The sequence below is a fragment of the Myodes glareolus genome, chromosome 12, assembly GCF_982192425.1.
Source record: "Myodes glareolus chromosome 12, mMyoGla1.1, whole genome shotgun sequence".
NCBI lineage: Eukaryota > Metazoa > Chordata > Mammalia > Rodentia > Cricetidae > Myodes > Myodes glareolus.
The window spans coordinates 29078926-29098928 of record NC_142037.1 but is presented as its reverse complement, the minus strand read 5'-3'; the positions used below and the strand labels follow the sequence as shown (position 1 = coordinate 29098928).

At 49.2% G+C, this 20003-nt stretch overlaps 1 protein-coding gene across 2 annotated transcripts in view; it reads right to left on the bottom strand.

The window, feature by feature from the left end:
- Window positions 1-862: 862 nt before the first annotated feature.
- Window positions 863-20003, bottom strand: part of Fam167a (family with sequence similarity 167 member A) — a 32703-nt gene continuing 13562 nt past the window's right edge. Inside the window, exons 1-3 of one of the 2 annotated variants that reach the window (XM_085698638.2) lie at window positions 18458-18574; window positions 17401-18173; window positions 863-4007 (exon numbers count right to left, since the gene is read on the bottom strand). In XM_085698638.2, coding sequence (XP_085554764.2) covers window positions 3744-4007; window positions 17401-17784 — 648 coding nt within the window. In that variant the 5' untranslated portion in view covers window positions 17785-18173; window positions 18458-18574 and the 3' untranslated portion in view covers window positions 863-3743. Of the gene's footprint in view, window positions 4008-17400; window positions 18174-18457; window positions 18575-20003 lie in introns of those variants that run through there. The other variant, XM_048422115.3, reaches the window with a different exon arrangement.

Genomic DNA, 20003 nt, shown 5'->3' with positions numbered 1-20003 from the left:
TTACCTAAGACTACCAGAAAACAAGATACTAACTTGACAATTCATAACAGTAGCAAAGTTACAATTATAAAGTAGCAACAATAATAACTTTATGGTTGGGGTCACCACAACATGAGGAACTGTATTAAAGGGTTGCAGCGTTAGGAAGGCTGACAACTGCTGATCTTCATGCTGTGTGTGCTTTCTGAAAGAGCCTAGTCACAGCTGCTCAGTCTTCTGGAGCTGTTGAGAGGTGTTCCACATAAGGGAATTCTTGACCCACCTTGGCCTCTGATACAGCCTTTCTGAGGCTGTGAAGACAGGACTGTTTCAAGATCCTGGCACCCTTGGTCTTCCGGGGCACGAGGAAGAGGCATGAGAAGATTCTCAGCTCTGGAACTGCGCAGCCAGAATCCACGTCTCCAGAGTGTGTTTTCAGGGGCATCGCCACAGCGCTCTTGTACACCGATTGCAGGGTTAAGGGTGAGAGGCTGAAGCATTCTGAAGTTCCAGCCTCCCCCAGAACACAGTGATAATATTGCCTAGTAGAATCAGCTCAGGAAGACCACAATAGGAGGGAAAGGATTGCTTCTCCTTTGGCTTTGATCAAATGCAGGCAGGATGGCTACATGAGGTATGCTCACACAGCCTACTGGATGGAACTCCATGGTAACCACCTCCAAGTGGCCCTTCTTGGAGGAAGGTCCTGGAGAATCTTTTCCTCCCTCCTACATCTTCAACTAATTGTTCAAATCATCCATTTATCCATCCATCCATCCATCCATCCATCCATCCATCTATCCATCATTCATCCAATTATGGTCCTGGTCTTATGTATGCTGTAATCATGACAAGAAAAAGGAAATAAATGTCTCTATCTGGATTATCTTCTTTTGAAATATTTTTATTTCACTTTTTCTAACAGTAATATAGAAACAAATAATCATAAAAATAAAATTGTAAATTGTCCATTGATTATGTAATAGCACTTGGTATTGCTACAGGGGCAGATCTTGGATGAGACCAGGTTACAGCCAGGCCCGCCCAGGGCCTCTAGGGCTCTGTGATTGCTACTGAGTCCAAGCAGGCAATGGGCATGGCCTTGTGGCAGCACAGTGGATATTTCGTGTCTCACAGTGGGGTGGAGAGACTTGGGGGGGCATGGAGATGGTTAATGATGAAACAGCAAACTAGACTGTGTACAACGGTAAGCCCGGAAACCGGCTGAGGAAGGCTGCTAATGTTGCCACTGACCTACAGACATCTCTGCATGGATTCTACAAACAGAATGAACAGTTAATGACTTGTGCTCACCATGAAAGGCCGGGGACTAACAGATACTAACTGCATGTGAGAAAATAAAATGACTTTCCGCTCCACTTTTGTGACCCCACCCTCACCTCCCCACCTTCCGTCTTCATCCCAGGATGAACTTGAGATGAACAGCCTAAGCTGAGGCACCTAACCTATTCAAATCCATGCCTGGGACAAAGTTTCCTCAGAGAACAGAAGTAGGAGGAAGATGCTGGGCTAACTGAGCACAAGCTGCTCAATCACATATTTAGTTGCTGACCCCATCCAGTTCAATTGCTTTAAGCTGAGGGTGCCAGTTTCTGTAATGACTGACATCTTTTCCTTTTTTGTGTTTTCGAGACGTGGTCTCACGTAGCCTAGGCTGGCCTGAAGTACTGACTATGTATCATAGGTTAGCCTTGAACTCCTTTTCCTCCCCCTCCACCTCCTGAGTGCTGGGATTAAAGACATGGTAGCATGGCTAATGATTAATTTCTTACCAGGTTGGCCTTGTTTTTAGAATATGGGATGGGCCTTCTCTCATGTGTTCTCTGCGACGTGGTGTGTGAGGGACAGCCAGCGGGAGGCTGGAGTCAGGAGGTCCTGAGAGGTGCTGAGGCCTCTGGGGACTTGGCAGTGTTTTATGTGGTCTCTAAGGAAGGGACTGAGGTCAAGGCCTCTGGACTTCAGGGCTTTAAAAAACAATCTTGGCTATCTTATTCTACCTTTTAAAAAAGAAACACAAACAGCCTGGCTCTGAAATCACAAGGAAGAGACCGTTCAGTCATACGTGACCATTCAGTTACACCTTCCCATAGCCTCTCCCTGGGTGTATTATGGTGTGTGTGGACACAGCCAATTGGGATTCCAGGGAGAAAAAGCATTATATACACAGAGAGCAGTCAGTATAGACTACAGGACCATGACAGAAGTGTAGACTACAGGACCATGACAGATGGGAAGTGCCGAGGGTCCACCATCCGGGCATCATGCGTCTCCCCTTCCCCCAAGACTTCGGATTGCAAAGTGGGGAGAATGGGTGGGGTCTTGAAAGGGACAGGGAGAGAAGCTGGCAACTTACGGGTTTGGCAGAACATCAGGATCATCTCTTGGAGTTTAAGTTCACTGACAGGAGATCCGTCTAGGCCTGACTCATGGTAATTTCACACCTTAGTATTCTACAGCTACTAAGCAGCCAGGTGACTTGAGGGAAGCTGTTCTCATTCCTGGCTTCCCTTTGGCCCCTCTGCTAATGAGCCGGCCTCACTAGACACACCCAATGTCTGAGAAACTTGTGTCAACAGGATTACATGTGGCCGGATGTGCTGTATTAGGTCTTCCCTGAACCGATCAACTTAACATTTTGCTGATCTCCATGTTTCTCCTAAGGGGGGAAAAAAAACTCTCAAAACTAAACCCCAAACTCTGCTTGGCTTACTCAATTGGTTCTCAGTTTGGACAAGAATCAGACGGGTATTAACGAGTTAGCAACACATTAGTTAACAGTCATGGTCAATTAAAATTCACTGTTTGGGTCAGGCACAGTCTTGAAGAGAGACTAGGGGCGGGCTTCTGGACTCCCTGGGGTCTTTGGTGCTGAGGATAAGGTATTGTGTGTGACACCATCAGGTCCCACCAGGAAGGCCTCTGTCATGCCTGCTACAGTAGAATTTACTTGGGGGAAATCTGTTTCCTATCTGCCTGGTTTAATCACCAGCGGACTGCTAGGTGCTCCCCTGGGGTTGTGAGTGGCAGAGAAAAAGCTGAAGTGGTTGTAACTGGAGCTAGCCTGGACAGCAGGGTGTCTGGGTCCCTCTACTGAAGCTATACAAGGGACATGCGTCATGTGTCGTGGAGCAAGCTGGAAACAGCATGGCCCTGTAGCATTAAGGCTGTAATTCAAAGTCACAGGGCGGAGCTCCCTCCCAGGGATGCTGGCGCCCATCAAAGAGAAGCCTGCGTTCCCACGTGCCACCTCGTTATTCCTCTAGGTTTGCTTGTCCTAGCGCATCCCTGTTCAGGCTGCTGAGTCACCTACTTAGGAGCAATTAGAGCTAGGACTGAAAGGATGGTAACAGCACATGAGAGATGAGGGTGCCTTACACATTTAATCTTCCCAGCTTCCTCAGAGGGGAGCTTTCTGTACGAACAAGCTGTGTGTGTGTGTGTGTGTGTGTGTGTGTGTGTGTGTGTGTGTGTGTGTGTGACCCCTTTGGGATCCAACATCATAGCACCAATGATTTTAGGCCACAGAGGGGAGCAGGCCACAGGGATGTCTCCGAGACCCCTGTCTTACATAGTGTCTGTAGACTCTTCGGGAATTGAATGTGAAGACCCAGGTATGCAAAGCTGATGCCCCGGGGGCCTTCCGTTCCCCAGCATGTCCTCAGGGAGACCTGCTTCCAGTAACTCGGTCTGAGCCCCTGCCCCCAGCCCTTGGCTCTGGTCCCCCCCTTCCATCCCAAGGCTTCTCAGCAGAGAGAGAACCTTCTGGAGTTGATGTTCATTTTGGTGACGCCAATGAGCTTGAGCGGTGTGGAAAGGCTGAAGGAGGACGCCAGAGGGGAGTCGCAGAAGAGGTCGGACAGCTCATCGCGCTCCTCCAGCTCATAGGCGGCATCGTTGAGCATCCTCCTGTGCAGGCGGCAGGTCTGCTCAATCTTCAGCTTGTTGATGTCTCCACGGAGGCGCATGAGCTGCCTGGCCAGCTGCTGGTCCTGGAGTCGCATCTCTGCCTGGAGGGGCAAGGCCAGACATGGGTCAGCAGGGGCGCGAGGCCTGCAGCTCTGTCAGCTCTGCTGAGGACTCTCGTTAGTTAATAGGAATCCCAACTGATGCCCTGGATCATCAACAGGCCTGTCTGCCAACAGGTACAGTTCCAGGGTCAGCGTTCCTAGGTCAGCGAGGTGAAAGAACACCGCGGTGACATGGAAAGGTGTCATGGTCCAATGAAGCTTTGTGCCAGGCTAGCAATTACGTCTACGTCCTTTTTTTTAAAAAAAAAAAAACCTATTTATTTATTATGTATATAATATTCTGTCTGTGTGCATGTCTGCAGGCCAGAAGAGGGCACCAGACCTCATTCCAGATGGTTGTGAGCCACCATGTGGTTGCCGGCAATTGAACTCAGGACCTTTGGAAGAACAGGCAATGCTCTTAACCACTGAGCCATCTCTCCAGCCCCCACGTCTATGTCCTTCGACAGGCCGGTCCTAGCTTACAGTCACCTGCAGCTCAGTCCCATCCCTCGGTGTTCAAGAGGATGCTCAGGTGGAGTGAGACTGCAAAGAGTAATGGACACCATAGCTTCCGCGAGGGAAGAAGAGATGAGGTGGGCAGGACAATGAGGGCTTTTTACTGGGACCGTCCCCATTAGGTCCCGTGAGTGGGCTGGCACAACGTGCTTTGCTATTTAGAAATTCAGACACTTTACAGTGTGTTGTCATCATATCCGCCTACTACTACTACTACCGTCTTCCAATTTTGCCGAATGTCTTCCCACCCTAACTTTCAAATTCATTTCCTCCTTTTTTTAAAAAAAAAAAAAAAGAAAGTGTGATTAGTAACTCTGAGTCCAGTTAGTGCTGACCACATGCACAGCGGTGTGGACCATATACTGGGATGTAACGCCCTACTGGTGGTCATGTGACTCTCCCTCACTCTGCAACCTGTTATTTTTCTTTCATCAGACATCTTACAATGACTTGTTGATATGTATCTTAATAAAGGTTCCTAAGAGCCCATCAAAAAGAAAAAAACAAACTGATATTTACTATGAACCAGGCACAGCTAACACACTAAATCCTCGCGATAGCCTGAGGAGTAAATGCTCACTATGTAGCTTACTATGCTACAGGTCACAGATGGGGAAGTTAAAGTCAACTGTCAAAAGGCCCTGAAGCTGGAGTAGGGGCTCAGATTGTGGCTACCCATGAGACTGACAACTCCGTTCTGCCCCTTAGGTAGAGTGGAGCCTAAGGTACGAGGCTGATCAAAGCTTGGGACCCTGTAGCGGGTTTCTGATGTTTCTTCAGCATCTCTGTTTTCTATTAAGAAAGGGATGTACTCAGAACTCCTCTTAGCAGCACATTGCAAAATCCATCTCCACACCAGACCTGTGGTACTGCAGGCACCTGCCGTGAAGGTCTGTATTTTGCTAGTTAGGATACAGGAACTCCGAGGGCTTCAAGGTGTCCCCTGGCTTCACAGTTGTGACTCGGCAGGGGAGGAATGCAGCAGCGTTCTCACTAGGCTTCGTGGGCAGCAGTGTCCCATTAATAAAGCTTGCTCACTCAGACAGGCCACCAGCTGCTTCTACTTGACCTGAGACCCAATTCCATCCTGCCATTGACGCTGCTGCCTACGCCTGCAAGCGTCTATTGTTTCAATGCCTTTTCTGTCCTCAGACTCAGCTGTCCAGGTGCTAGGAGCCCAAAGAGCCCTGAGATTCAGGAGGACCCCGCCCCTGTGGTTAAGCAAATGAATGCAAATCTCACTTTCTCCTCTAGGTTTGGAAATACAGCCCATTTCCATGAAGAAAATTAGTGACTTCACTCACTAGTGAGCATTCAGTGTTCTCTCTCTTTCTTCCCCTCTTCCTTTCTCTTCTTCTCTCTCTCCCTCTTCCTCTTCCACACACACACACACACACACACACACACACACACACACTATATATATATATAATTAAATAAATCTTTTTTTTTCTCAAATGTGAAGGGCTAAGACTTCATATAAAGTCTTTAACACGTTACAAAAACGTAAAATCTATATACCATAAAATGTATCATCTTGGTCATTTTGAAGCACACAGTCCAGTGGCTTCAAAGACATGCATTGCTGTGCAACCATTGCCACCACTCAATGCCAGAATTGTCCCATATTTGTCAACTAAAAGATGTGCTCGTTAAAAAAAAAAATCCCACCCCCTTCCTCCAACCCTGGCAACCCCATTCCACTGTCTATCTCCATGAACCAGATGGCTCTAGGGGACCCCGTCCCTTCCCCCCATGAGCAGGACCCTACAGTGTCTGCCCTTCTGTGACTGGCTTATTTCACTTCCCATCATGCTCTCCAGGTTCACATGGCTGAAAGGCTTGTAAAATTAAAATTCTTTAGCCATGTCTAAAGGACACAGGTCACTGTGGATAACATGAATGGCAAGATCTGTGCCCCGACCCCTGGCTCCCTGCACTTTGCTGGCTGCCCGTCTCTTCCCTGGTCCTGTCATATAGAAGAGGAAACTATCTCAGGCCCAGCCCTTCTGGGAATGGTGGCACTTAGATACCTCTGGGTCAAGCAGTGGGTTTCCTAGGGCCTGGAGGTAGTGGCCTTCTGGGGCAAACCCTGTTGCAAGGGTGCCCCTCCCACCTGCTAGCTGAACCAGTCACTAAAGCTTCCCAAACTTCCATTCCCCGACCCGCTTCTCCAAGAAGGGACTGATGAGGTCTCCAGACCAGACAAGAAGCTGTGCATAGCAACCCTAAGGCAGCAGCTGCCTGTGGCCAAGTTCTTCCCTTCTGGTCAGGAAGGGACCCACGGGAGCATCTAGGCTGGTGCACTGGTCCTAAGACTCTAGTCTAGAGAACTCAGCTGAGCCTAGGTCAAATACTGTCCTCTGGAGCTCAGTGTAGAATGTACTTATTTTCCACCCCAACCCCAGGGTGGCCTGCCCTCCCTCTGGGGAGGCAGGCACAGGCTGGATTCCCAGCTGTGGTTTGCTGTTCCAGTGATCCCACAATCAGGGCATAGCACCTGATGAAACGGGTAGAGATGCCACCAGTCAGGGGCTTAGGGGGATTGTAGGGTCTCCAGAGACATGAGGTAGTGGAGGCAGCCTTTCTGAGAGAGCCAGTGCTGTCCCTCGGACTCCTGTGCTGCCTGTGGACACTGGTGGTTTGGAGGCAAATGAGAACCCTCTTAGGAGAATAGGCTTGTTTCTTCAGGTAGAGGGCGAACCCCTAAGGGCAGGATTAGCTAACTAAACAATAATTACAGGGCTCTGCAAGAGAAGACATCTCCTGACTTCCCAGAGAGGTGATGGAGATGCTGAGGGAAGAAAGCCTGGGAGGAGAGTCCATTGAGAGAATCCAGAGCAGAACCCTGCTTACTGGGAAGGGCACACCAACTGCGCCAAGTGTTTGCCTGAGGAGGAAAGAGAAGCTCAGGCCTGTCCTGAGCTGGGGGCAATGAAAATGACGGCTGTAGACATCCCCTGGATGCCCTAAATAAGTTCATTAGTTACCATATATATGACCAGGGGGTTCGCCCAAAACTAGAGGCAGGCACTCCAACAGAGACCTCTGCCCCCACATACATAGCAGCACACACCAACTGCAAAACAGATGAATGCGGTCAATCCATGCTCTGGAGGGTATCTAGTTGTAGCAAACAGGAGACTCAGGCACATGTCACAAGCGGATTTGGGAGCATTATGCTAAGTGACATTAGCCAGCGTCAAAGGGATAAATATGTAGCCTATCTATGTGAAGCAGCCGGAACAATTACATTCCGAAACAGACAGCAGAAAAGGGGTTGCCAAGGTGTGGGGGTTGGAAATCAGTGTTTAACAGCCAGGACTGATAGAGAATACAAAATAATGAAGAGCATGTATCTACTCCCTAATTCTGGGGCTCCTGTGGGTGCTATCTCGGCCTCAGAGCCTCCATTTGTCTCTGATGGATGTTACAAAGAGGTGGCCTGAGGATCAGGCACCGTCTCAGCACATGTGAAGGGGCAGAATGCGTTCCGTGTCCACATGGTTGGACAACGTGAGGTTTGAAAACACTCTTTGTATTCTGCGGCTGGTGTTTGTCTAGCTTCACCCAAAGGTCAGTCATTGTTATAACTGGACAAGTATAATGTCAGCCATTGTTACAGCCAGTATTGTGTTGGAGTCCGCATAGAACTAAGACAATGCAGGACACTTTAACCTTAGTATGACCCCTGAGGCTGCCAGACTGATGAGCGTGGAGGGAGGCAGGTGGTACGGGTAAGGTGTCTTGCTCAATGGAAACTTGAGTTTCTGGGAATCTGCAGAAGGAAAAGTTCAAAGGTTCCCAGAAACCAGCTCCACATGGTGAATAGGTTTCCAGGGGAGATATGGACTCAGGTGGAGGTGGAAGTATGCTTCATGGGGAGAAGGTGGCTGGGCCACAAAGGTGGGAGTGGCCTCTCTTGACAGGGGAAAGGCACTATTATCTGTAGTCCCTGGCCTGGGCTGAGGAACTGGAGAGCTGGCAGCTTGACTCCAGTCCCCTGGTCTGGTTCAGTTAGGGAGGAGGGAACTGTTTAATTTGCCTGCTCTGTCTGGGCCTAGTCTACTTCCTGTGAGCTGGGCCCATATTGATCAGGAAGGCCAGGCTAGGGTCAGGGCTAAGCACAGAACTGGGGCCCTTCAAGCCCTCCTGGGGAATTCCTGACTCCACCCAAGTGTGAAGCTCTAAAGACGTGACAAGGTTTTCAATCTTTTATACTTGGAAAGTCCCTAAACTGTTACCTTCTCTATGAGAGGCTGGACTTTCAGAGTTACCAGGGTCTTTGGCTTCCGGTTCCCAAACAGCGCCCTACTAGGTGAACATTCCTGGGGATGTGTGAACCCCTGGCAGAAAAGAGAAAAGGATGGTTGCCCCCACCCTGATTCATCAGACGGCATCAGGGTTAGGAAGAAGGGAGGTATGCCTGGAGGAGGCACACAACAGAGAGAAGCAGGAAAGGCGAGGAGTTGAGGACCAGTGGAGACTTGAGCTGACATGTCTCAGAAGAAGACAATACACACAGGTCACAATCCCAGAGAATCTGGACAGTGAGGAGGACCCCAAAAGAGACAGACGTGGATCTAATCTACATGGGAAGTAGAAAAAGACAAGATCTCCTGAGTAAATTGGGAACATGGGGACCATGGGAGAGGGTTGGAGGGGAGGGGAGAGGCAGGAAGGGTATACAGCTCAGTAAAAGCAATTTCAAAAAAAAAAAAAAAAAGAAGACAATATGGTAGCAGGCAAATTTAGGAAAAGGTGTCCAACATCTCATATCACTGGGAAAATGCCAATCAGAAGTACAATGATGTTGGGTGTGAGGGTGCTGACCTGTGATTCTAGCACTTGGGAGATTGAGTTCAAGGCTGGCCTGGGTTATGTTATCAATTCTAAGCTAGCTTGAGATACAGAGCAAGACCCTGTTTCAAACAACAAAAACAAACAAACAAAAACCCACAGCAAGATACTACCTTACCTAGAAATGCTGGTAAATGAATAAGGCAGAGCTACAAATGCACACACATGCACACACACACAATGCACACACACACACACACACACACACATACACACACATGCATGTATACCACTGTAAACAGAACTACCTACCTTGACCTCCTGAGAAGCTAACGAATTCCCGTGTTTACTGCAGGACAGACTGCCACAGTCAAGACATGGAATTGACTGGGATGTCCACCAAGAGATGAATGGCTTTTTAAAATGTAATTTATTATCCAACTATAAAACTGTGAAACCTTCATGTTTTCAGCATGGTAGAATGAAGTAGAAAACACTGTGTTAAGTGAAATAAGCCACACACAGAAAGACAATATACCACATGTTCTTACTCATTTGTGAAAGCTAAAAACTAGCTGAACTCTAGACGTCCTAGAGGCTGGGAAGGCGATGGAGAAATACAGAAAGACTGGGGTAGTGGGTATCAAAACAGGAGAAATCCATTCCAATATTCTTTTGGTAGTACTAGGGATTAAACCTAGGGCCTCATGAATGAGAGGTAAGCACTCTACCACTGCGCTACAGCCCTAACCCAGTTCTGTTAGTCTGATCATACTTAGATAAACAGTATACAACAGTTTAGTATATATTTCAGAATAACTCAAGAATTTGAGTGTTCTCACCACAAAAGGGGTAGTACTTGAAAAGGTGGAAATGTTAATTTTGATTTGACCACCACACACCACATCTAATAATACTACCACACTTTACAATAGAACCGTGTGTGTGTGTGTGTGTGTGTGTGTGTGTGAAAGGAATTATGCACCCCAGGCATGCTTCAGACTGAACTAACCGCTCTAATACTTGAGACCACCATAGCCAGCCTCTGTGTTAGTCATAAGATACCATCTCATATGGAGCAAAAGAATTAAATTCTTGGAAAGAGGCCAAGACGGGATTGACTTTGGAGAATAATACAACAAAGTGTCAAGAGTGGACAGGATGGGTTGAGGAAGCAGAAGGCACCTTCAAGTTCACTGACGGAAGGAGCGGTGGATAGAGCAGCCGTTTGGCTCTGAGGCTGGGGCAGATCTGAGTTCAAGTCCCCCATGCTGATAATCAGTTCTCTCGTCTGTAAAGAGGGGGTGGTAATACTCTCAGTAGCGCCCACCTTGGAAGGTGGCTGTGGGCATCTAGTGTTGTGAGAGGAGAAAGCGCGCGCAGTACTTATCTTGGCCTTTGGTTCCTCCTCTCTATTTTCCTTTATCAACACCCTGACAGGCAGGTGTTTGTTGGCCCCATTTTACAGTGACAAGATTGGGGAGAATTGGGGAAACTGCAAGTGGGCTATAGTAGAACTGCAAGTGGGCTGTAGTAGAACCAATCTAATTGAAGATGGGTGATTTTCCCACCCCACCCATGATCAGATACTGGACCAGCTGCTTTACGGTCAGTTACCTGTGGGTACCCAATAGCTCCCCCAAACCACTCCAGATTTACAGCATGGACTTCCACAGAGGCCAGGAGGGATCTGCCCTAAACAAATACCTTGGGCAGCCTTCCTCTCCAAAGAAGGACTCCACCTGCAGGTCTCTAGGCCATGTCTGCCTTCTCTTGAGAGAGACTCTGAACACCACATCCACCCACCTCAGTTCCATAACCCAGCCACCCAAGGACTTCCCATCTTGCTACAGGCGATGTGGTGGGATGAGAAAAAGCCCCTCTTGCCTTCTGTGGCTCTTGGGGTGCCCTGAGCTACTGCTCTGCTGAGTTGGGGTTCATGGGCTCCTTTGTTCCCTTCTCAATGCTGCAGGGAAGAAAGGGGACTGTGGGCAGGGTGTTGGGATGGGGGTCAGCTTCGGTCTATTGGCTATAGCTCCTCTAGCGTTCAGATCCCAGAGGCATATCTGGGGACAGAAGACCTTAGTTCTCTCCTTCTAGGAGACACCCATCTGCAGGGAGAGGCATGAGTTCTAACTACAGTGGCAAGACAAAAGAATCCAATACCTTTCTTTCTTTGACCTTTTATTTTTCATAACCCCTTTTTCTTGATTATATATATATATATTGCTTCTATTTTTTGAAATTTCTGGAAACTACAAAAAATTAAAAATAATGATATTACTAAGAAGAAATGATTCTCACCACTGCTCTGATGTCTCCTGTACCTTTGTCTATAAATTCTCTTATTTATTTATTTGTTTGTTTATTTATTTTGAGACAGAGACTTGTATGTAACCTTGGCTGATCCTGTACACTCTACGTAGCTCAAGTTGAATTTTAATAATTTTATAACCCCCTACAAAGTTAGTATCTTTCAGAGGAATAGAATTGGGTGCTCACGGGTGGAGGAGACAAGCCTTGGGCAGACAGATGCCTGGGCTATTTGTGAGTCAAGCCCCACTCGGCCAGTCTCCTACTGGCTGCCTCTGAACACTTTTTCATTTTCCCTGAGACAGAATGATCCCAGTGACAGTTTCTGAGGCACGGCATACAACCCTGTGGGACCTTCCAGGAACACCCTCTTCTGAAACCATCAGGGTTTGAATGCGGGCCTTTGACAGCCTGTGGTCCATGATATGAACATGTGATATGAATTTGTTTCGCTGAAACAAGAAAGACTCCTGGACCCTGAGTCAGATGGGTGCCATCCTAACAGGCTTAGCCACATCCTTGGCTGTCACTTAAACCTTCTGTCTTAAGACTCCTGGGCTTTCTGAGCCTCTGTCTTCTTTGTAAAATGGGAAGGGCAAACAGCCTCAAACTCCTGGAACCACCTCACGGAAGTGCTCTGGGGCCTTAGAGTCCTCTCTCGCCATCCTCACAGACCTCCTCCCCACACAGCGAGCGTGATTTGTCATCTGGCTGGGCGTCCAGCAGATGAGGATAATGGGAGCTGGTGTCATACGTGCCGGAGTCATGTGCTTGCCTAGATTTACCACTGAGAACTCTGGCTGGTGATCAAACTGAGGCCACAGGTGCCACCTGAACCTGGGTCTCCAGCTCTGACACACGAGCCCTGCCTGATCAGTACCCGCCAGGTTTCTTATTCTGTTTCCTAACAACTATAAACACCTTCTGCCTGCAGGGATCAAACACCTGCAGGAAACTAACAGTGTAGGTGCTACGGATTCTCGGGTTCTCACTACAGAGTGCCTCAGGGCCCTGGGAGGTTAGGCTTTTACTTCTGTCTGCCACTGACAGAGCAGAAAGTATCCTGGCCTGTTCCTTATCTCAGTGTCTTCCAACGGCTCTGCTAAGCAAGACCACAGAGGTAAGACAGAAGGTAGGCAAATGATTGTTGGTGGCTCAGCCCCAGGCCCAAAAGGAGCTACCAGGGCGAATGGAATCACACACTCATCTGGAAGGAGCTGACACATCCCTCCACCCAGGACCATGACCTTCGCATTTCACCCTTCCAGAACTGCCACCACCTCATCCCGGACCATCCATTAAGCTGTCTTCACTGCAGGGGCATAGCCTGGGGCTTGTGACCTCCTATAACTAGAACAATCTAGAATCAGCAAAGGAATATGGTGGCTATTTTCTAGGACCCTGAGAATAGTGAGGTCAGATCCCAGCCTGGGGGTATTAGGTGGCCCCGAATCACCAAGCATAGAGGCTTCCCTGCCTGTCACATTTGGGAGGCAACATGGTCTCTTGATCTAGCTGAAGCAGATGCCAGGCCTTAGTTGAACGTCATACGATTATTTACAATTTGAAAATAACTGAATGAATGGAGACCCAGGATAGGACCAAGAGGAAACAAGGAATATCAGATGGGAGACCAGGGAGGTCCCTAAGCTTAAGTTGTAGGCCCTATTCCTGCCATCACTGCTTCCATGTGGCCCAAGGCTCAGCCTGTGTGGGGGCCAGAGTGAAGGAACTCAGGCCAGTAGTTCAGGAATCACACTTCTTCAGAGATGGCCTCATGAGCTTTGAGTGGCTATGTCCCAATACCCTTGGTACATTAGCTGAAGGAAAAGCTACCTTACTCTAGGTCAACAGGGATGTTGGCTGTAACACCCTGTATATTGGAGTGAAAGCCAGGAAGGAATATCAGGAGGGAGCCTTCAGCACCTCCTTTGCTTTAGAAACCTGTCCAGATCCTACAACCCCTCTTCGCTGGCCCTAGAGGAGACAGGGGAGGGTAGGCAATGCATCCTGGCCCTGTACAGCCTGCCTTTGAATGAGGGCTCATTGACAAATGTCTCCCTGGCTGTTTTAACAGCTCCTGGGAGGATCACCAGACAGACAGGAGGCACACTATGGGTTGCCCTCTGCTAAGATCAAAATTTCCACTAAACCAGGGCCTGGTGGCAGAGGCCCAAAATTGCATCTACTTCTGAAGCTGAGGCATGAGGATTGTAAGTTCAAGACCTGCCTGGGCTACAGAGTGCGTTTAAGGCCAACCTATGCAACTTAGCAAGACCTTATCACAAAAAGCACACTAGAAGGAGGGCTGGGGATATGGTTCCAGGGAAGGGCACTTGGCTAGCATGGGAAGGAAAGACTTTAAATTCAATTTCCAGGACTACAGACAAACTTCTATTGTGGGTGTTCGGCAGTGTGTGTGTGTGTGTGTGTGTGTGGCAGGGGAGGGGAGCCTGAATACTGACTGGCATTAGAGTCTCAGTCTGTCTCCTCAGACACACAAGAGAAAGGATAAATTTGCACAGGAGCCTGACAGATGTGCAGGGAGAAGGCAGGGTGCCCGGGTAGAGAAAAATCTCGACTCTGAATTGAAAGAAATATAGCATAGGAATAAAGGTAATACAAGCTACCCTCACTGGGGCCTTAAAATTGTGAGGTTTTAAAGGTACCTTGATGGTGAGCGCAGGATAGATTAGAAAACTAGCATGAAGCTTTGTTTTAACTGAGACAGAGAGAAGAAAGCATCTCTAGTTCAGCCGCTTCTAGCTAAGTGTCTTACGAACTGCCTTTGTTGGTATCTGATTTCTCACAGGGCAGAGTTGAGCATGGGGGTCCTGAGATCAGCCCCAGAGCTGCTGCTGGCCTCCAGGAGGACCATCTTAAATCAGGTGGGGTTTCTGCGTCATTCGTTGGGCTGGGTGGGGATGCTTAGCGAGGAGTTCTTCACTAAGACCCCTTTGATGTCTGAACTTGACTTTGTGGGACAGTAAGGCAGGGGGACGGGTGTGAAGCTCAAGCTTGGAGACTCATGGATCAACCCTCTGAAGTCTTTTCACAGTCCTGTGGGCCTCTTTTCATGCCTTGGCACTCTAGGTGTGGTGTGGCATGTGGCATTTAGTGTCCCTGGACCATATTGGAAATCCCAAATCACAGATGCCCATCTTCGACCCACAGAACAGAATATTCATCGTTACAAGAGACTCAGAGGGCTCTGCATGCACACTGAAGCTCGGAGACAAAATGGCTTGTCCAGCATGTTCAGCTGGGCCCTCCCCAGTCAGGCCAGCTCACTAGACACCCTCCTGCATTTTCCAAAAGTGAGTTTGAGCCCCGGCTTTGTCACTTCCTAGCTATATTCACTGACTCCCAGGAGCTTCAGAGAATTCACCCGACAGCAAGTGCCCTGGACCTTCTTCCAAACTGGTTTTTCTCTCTGCCTCCAACCCACACATTCTGTTGACTGTTGACATCCCCGTGAACTCAGCTTTAGGAAAACTGACTGCCAAAGGAGGATGCCATATTCCGTGGCCGCAGCTAAGACTAGCATTGGCACCGTGACCTGATGGGCCCGGCTTCAAATGACAGCTTTCTTATTCCCGCTTGCATTCCTCTCTGAGTCTTTTTGGTCTTCTTGAAGAAAAGAGTTTGGGAAGGTGAGGTCACATGACCACGAGAGGTGAGTAACGCAAGTGAAGTCCCTGACACACACGGAGCACGATGACACATCAATCATCACCATCACCATCATTACCCACCCCTGGTCACCCAGGAGAACAGAAAATGCTATGCAGATAGAAGGCAAGTTACTAATGCACATATTTCTTGTGCCCACATCAGGACCGCCTTCAGCAACCAAATTAGTCCTGACTATGACTGCCCTGCCCTGGGACCCGACAGTCTGAGTTACCCTAAACATGGCCGGCCTCCTCCACTTAGCCAGCACACTCTGGGTGGGGCATCCTGCCATGCTTGTTTTGATGTGTCCTGGCAATGAGCATGAAGTATGCCCCATAGATCGCAGACACTGTTCTCAGCTAGGCTGCGTGCTGCTTTAACCAATCTTTAAAGTCTTTAGATGTTCAGCATCATACCCTAGGTATTCATTTCAATGGTCTGAGGTGTGGCTGAGGCTTTGGGGTCTTTCCTGAGCCCCCCTCCCATGGTACTTTGTCATCTAAAGGACGATGGGGGTGTCTAGGAAATTTGAAAGAAGCCCCTACTGTTTTCCATTTACTCAGAGGAATATTTTCTCTACTCCTCACTCCAAAGGGAAGCCCACAAGGAATGTGAACATATTTAGGCAGTAAACAACACTGCTCCGAGAAGCAATAAACTCTCAAATGAACCCAAAACCAACAAATTGCATCTTTGGCTAATGGGAATATTCTTTTTGTCCCTCTGTGAAAAACAGATCAAAGCAGGTTAGCCTCAGGAATTCAGGGTGCAGCCTCCAGGGTCTGTCTCTGGCCCTGCATGCCCACCCCTTCATCTTTCTTGCTCCTATGAGCACCCTGTGGACACGACGCAAGAATCCACAGGTGCCCTGTCTTCTGCAAAAGTCAATAGCAAGCATATCCTGCTCGGCTTTAACAGCATTCCCAATGGAGGAGGGTGTTCTGAGCAGTCTCAGTGTCAACTAGAGAGGCTCCCAATTAATCAGAGGCCCAACCTCCCGAGCTGCTACCACCCTGAGCTCCAGTGCTTCATTTCAGCCCACGAGAAATTTCAGCCTTGCAGGACTCAGCAAAGCAAGTCAGGCCAGCTTCTGCTTTCCTGTTGGCTGGAGAGATGCCACGGCTCTGGAAAGCAGCTGGCCTTGACTGGGGGCTCCCCGGAGTCAGATGGCCCTGCTGGGATTCAGGAAAGCAGGTAAAGCTTAGGGAAGGCTTGGTTTCGGATCCGGGTCTGCTAAGAAGCTGCTATGATGGAGGAACCTAGTGGTTTTCCGAGGGCGGCATGGGGAAATGTCTCACTTCCTTTCCCGGGTTTCTCATGGTTCCCGATGGGGGCCTCTGTGGGCAGTGAAAGGATCCAGCTGCTGTACCACTTAGCATCTTCTGTCTTTGCTCACTAGTCCCATCTGGAAGGCCTGACCCACCCTGACTTCTGGGCAGTCTCTTACTCAACATCCTTTGCCAAAGCCTTCGCTCAAAGCATGATCAGTCATGTGTCCCCTTCTGGCAGCTCTTGGACACCTTGAATTATCAAACAGCACTTCCCATGCTGAGCCCCAGGACTTACAACTATGACCCCCCAGACTGAGAGCCCTTCCCAAAGTCGCTCACCCCTCCTGGGGGACCTGCCACCTAGTGTCAACTCCCACCCCAGGGGAAGAGGCTGCGTGCTTGCTGAGTGAGTGGTGATCCCCAATCTGTAGACAACTGTGGTGCATGGGTTTCTTAGAGAAGTCAGCACAGGCAAACTCTGAGAATCCTCTGCCTGTCCAGGAATAAAGAGCAGGAGAATCTGATCCTGGTGCGAAAAGGGTAGGAACACCCTACTGTGGACTCAGATCCTTGGGGGTACACTTGTTTTCTCCATATCTTTGATTAGGGGCCGACTGACCCAGGCCACACGCATCCACTGAGAAATAAGGATTTACCCTTTGCCCAATAGGAAGACAGATGTGCAAAGGGGAAACAGGCAGAGATGGAAGGACAAACATCATGTGGGGGCACAGGCAAAGTCAGACAGAAAAATGGAGAGAGGTTACAAGCATGGCACACTTTCCGTGTAGGCCTCTTGTGGGGCAGCCACTCACCAGTTCCTTTCTGAGCCAGGTTATAGCTTCATCGATACTCCGGAAGCCTTCCAGCTTGCCTGTGGTCAGAGGTCCGTCACCCTGGCTGGTACTCCTGGGAGGTGGGAGCAGCTCTCTGGATTCCCTCAGAGGGACTGACGGCACTCCATCTCCACAGGCTCCCTGTTCCAAGCTTGCCTCTTGTGGGGCAGCTGACTTTGGGAAAGGCCACGTCTGCTCCTCTAGCCTGGCCTGCCATTCCAGATAGGAGGGTCTTCGGGTCTCTAGCCTCAGTTTCTCGGTGAGGGCCTTCAGGCTGAGTAGGTGGTCATCGGGAGGTGCGGCTGCTCCTGCCAGTCTGTCTTTCTCATCCACTTCTTCCACTTGGATCCGTGGCACAGACATTTTCTAGTCTGCCTTGGTTGCCAGGCATGGGAGGTGGTGGAGGTCACGCCAGAGCCTTGCTGGGTAGCAAGGTCAAGTCCTGCTCGGGAAGGACCTCATACAGTCGTGGCCATGGCTCCTGAAGGCATTGTGGGGATGGGAGTGAGTCTCGAGGCTTGACAGCAGCTGGAGCCAAGCGAGGCTGTGAAGTGCGCCTCTCCGAGCAGGTGTGGCTCAGGGTCTATGATTTGTCCCGTAATCCCGTGGGGGCCATGCTTCACAGAGGCAGGATCAGACAGGCATCAGCAGGAATGTCTGGGGCAGCCTCCTCCAAGATCTAGCTATGCTTGCCGGAAGTGTGCAGGTCGGAGGTGATGGGAATGCGCTTGGGGGTGGGGGAAGACGTGAGCCTGCAGGAAGGAAAAGAATCATATCAGCCCTGGTCTCACCCCCCTCAAGAAGGGAAACTGAGGTCCAGGGACAGGGTTTCTAATTGCCAGTTCTTTGGCAAGAAATGAGGCAATTTCACAGACTTCATGCAAGGCAATTGATAGAACCGGGCGGAGCTTTACTGTTTGTAAAACCATGCTACCTCTCTGAGGCCATGGAAGTCCCTGCAGGAGTTTAGAGGCTTGATTTTAACACCCAACACATAGGGGAAGAACCCTAGTCTCCAAGAGGCCAAGTGACTCACCAAGACAGATCCCTCAGCAAGAAATAGGGGGACAAAGCCAGCTGGTCCGACTCTCAGGACAGGTCTCTCCTCTGGACAGGCCGTCAGAGCCAGCTGACGGGCCAAGTGGGATTCTGCCCAGACTCAGAACAGGTGTCTACTGGCCTTGAGCCACCCCCACCCACCCAGCCCCACCTTCCATCCACACACAGCTTCCGCCTCCAACAACAACACCTGACCTCACCTCTTTAGAGGAAGCACATAAACCGGCAACCTGGGCAGGAAAGAAGCTGGCGGCCAGAGCTGGGCTGTGAAACTGAAGGCGACTCATGACTCACTCTTTTGGAAAGATGGTTCTCACGTTTACCTGGAATGCCCACAGGGCAGCACCACCTTGCAAGGGATCCAACTGTGCTCTGAGCTGACCACCTCTAGTGAAGGATGTAAGCCAAAACTCTCAGCCTATCACACCAAAGGAGGAGTAGCTGAGTGAGAAACAGACCCGAGCTTCCCAGCCTTAGCATCTCGTGTCTAAGGAGATCTAGACAAGGACAGATCGGAGTACAAAGCACATAACTTGAACTTGGGTTTGAAATATCTCTGTTGAGCTCTGAACATGAATGAACCGAGGTGAGACCGCCTCCAAGTAAAGGTTCAGATGAATAGCTATAGGCTCAGTCTCTTGTGGCACATGCTGTCCCTTGTATGGGAAAGGAGAGGGCGAAAGAGATGCTTATTTTTTTTAAATTTATTTATTTGTTTATTATTTATACAGTATTCTGTCTGCAGGTCAGAAGAGGACACCAGGCTTCATTACAGATGGTTGTGAGCCACCATGTGGTTGCTGGGAATTGAACTCAGGACCTTTGGAAGAGCAGGCAATGTTCTTAACCGCTGAGCCATCTCTCCAGCCCCGAAAGAGATGCTTATTGACTTTGTGAGTCTTTGAAAACCCCTGACTTCATGGTGACGCAAATCAGTCATGCTGCCTTTGCAAAGGCAGGATCCCCGCCCTCCTAATCCCCGATGATGATCTGTTTTCTATTTCCACACGTTTTCTTCCCGAGAATGCTCCGTCATTACACTGCATAAGCTCGGCCTTCTTGCGGTTAGTGTAGCACACTTGAGATGTGCCTGTGTTTATCAGTATTTCATTCTGCCTCATTTCTTAGTGAATGGATGGAATACAATTGGTCTCTCTACCTGTTGAAATGCATGGAACTGCTTCTGCGCTTTAGTGGTTATGAATAAAACCAATACAAGAAATTATATATATACATATATATACACATACATATATATCTGATCAAAGAAAAATTAATTCAGGAATTCGGGTGCTACCTTATTGCAATGATAGGAACTGGGAAGACAGAGATAAGGATTTAAGATGGGGGAGGTGTGGGAGAATCTGGCAGGCTGGGCCATGGAGGGGGCATGGTCCTTCTGATGGACACGGAGATACTCAGGAAGGTGAGAACAGAGCTTTCTGCTCAGGGCCACTCCTACAAGCCTAGGCTGCAGAAGAACTGACCAGAGCACCAGGGACCACCCTCTTCAGGCTCTGACC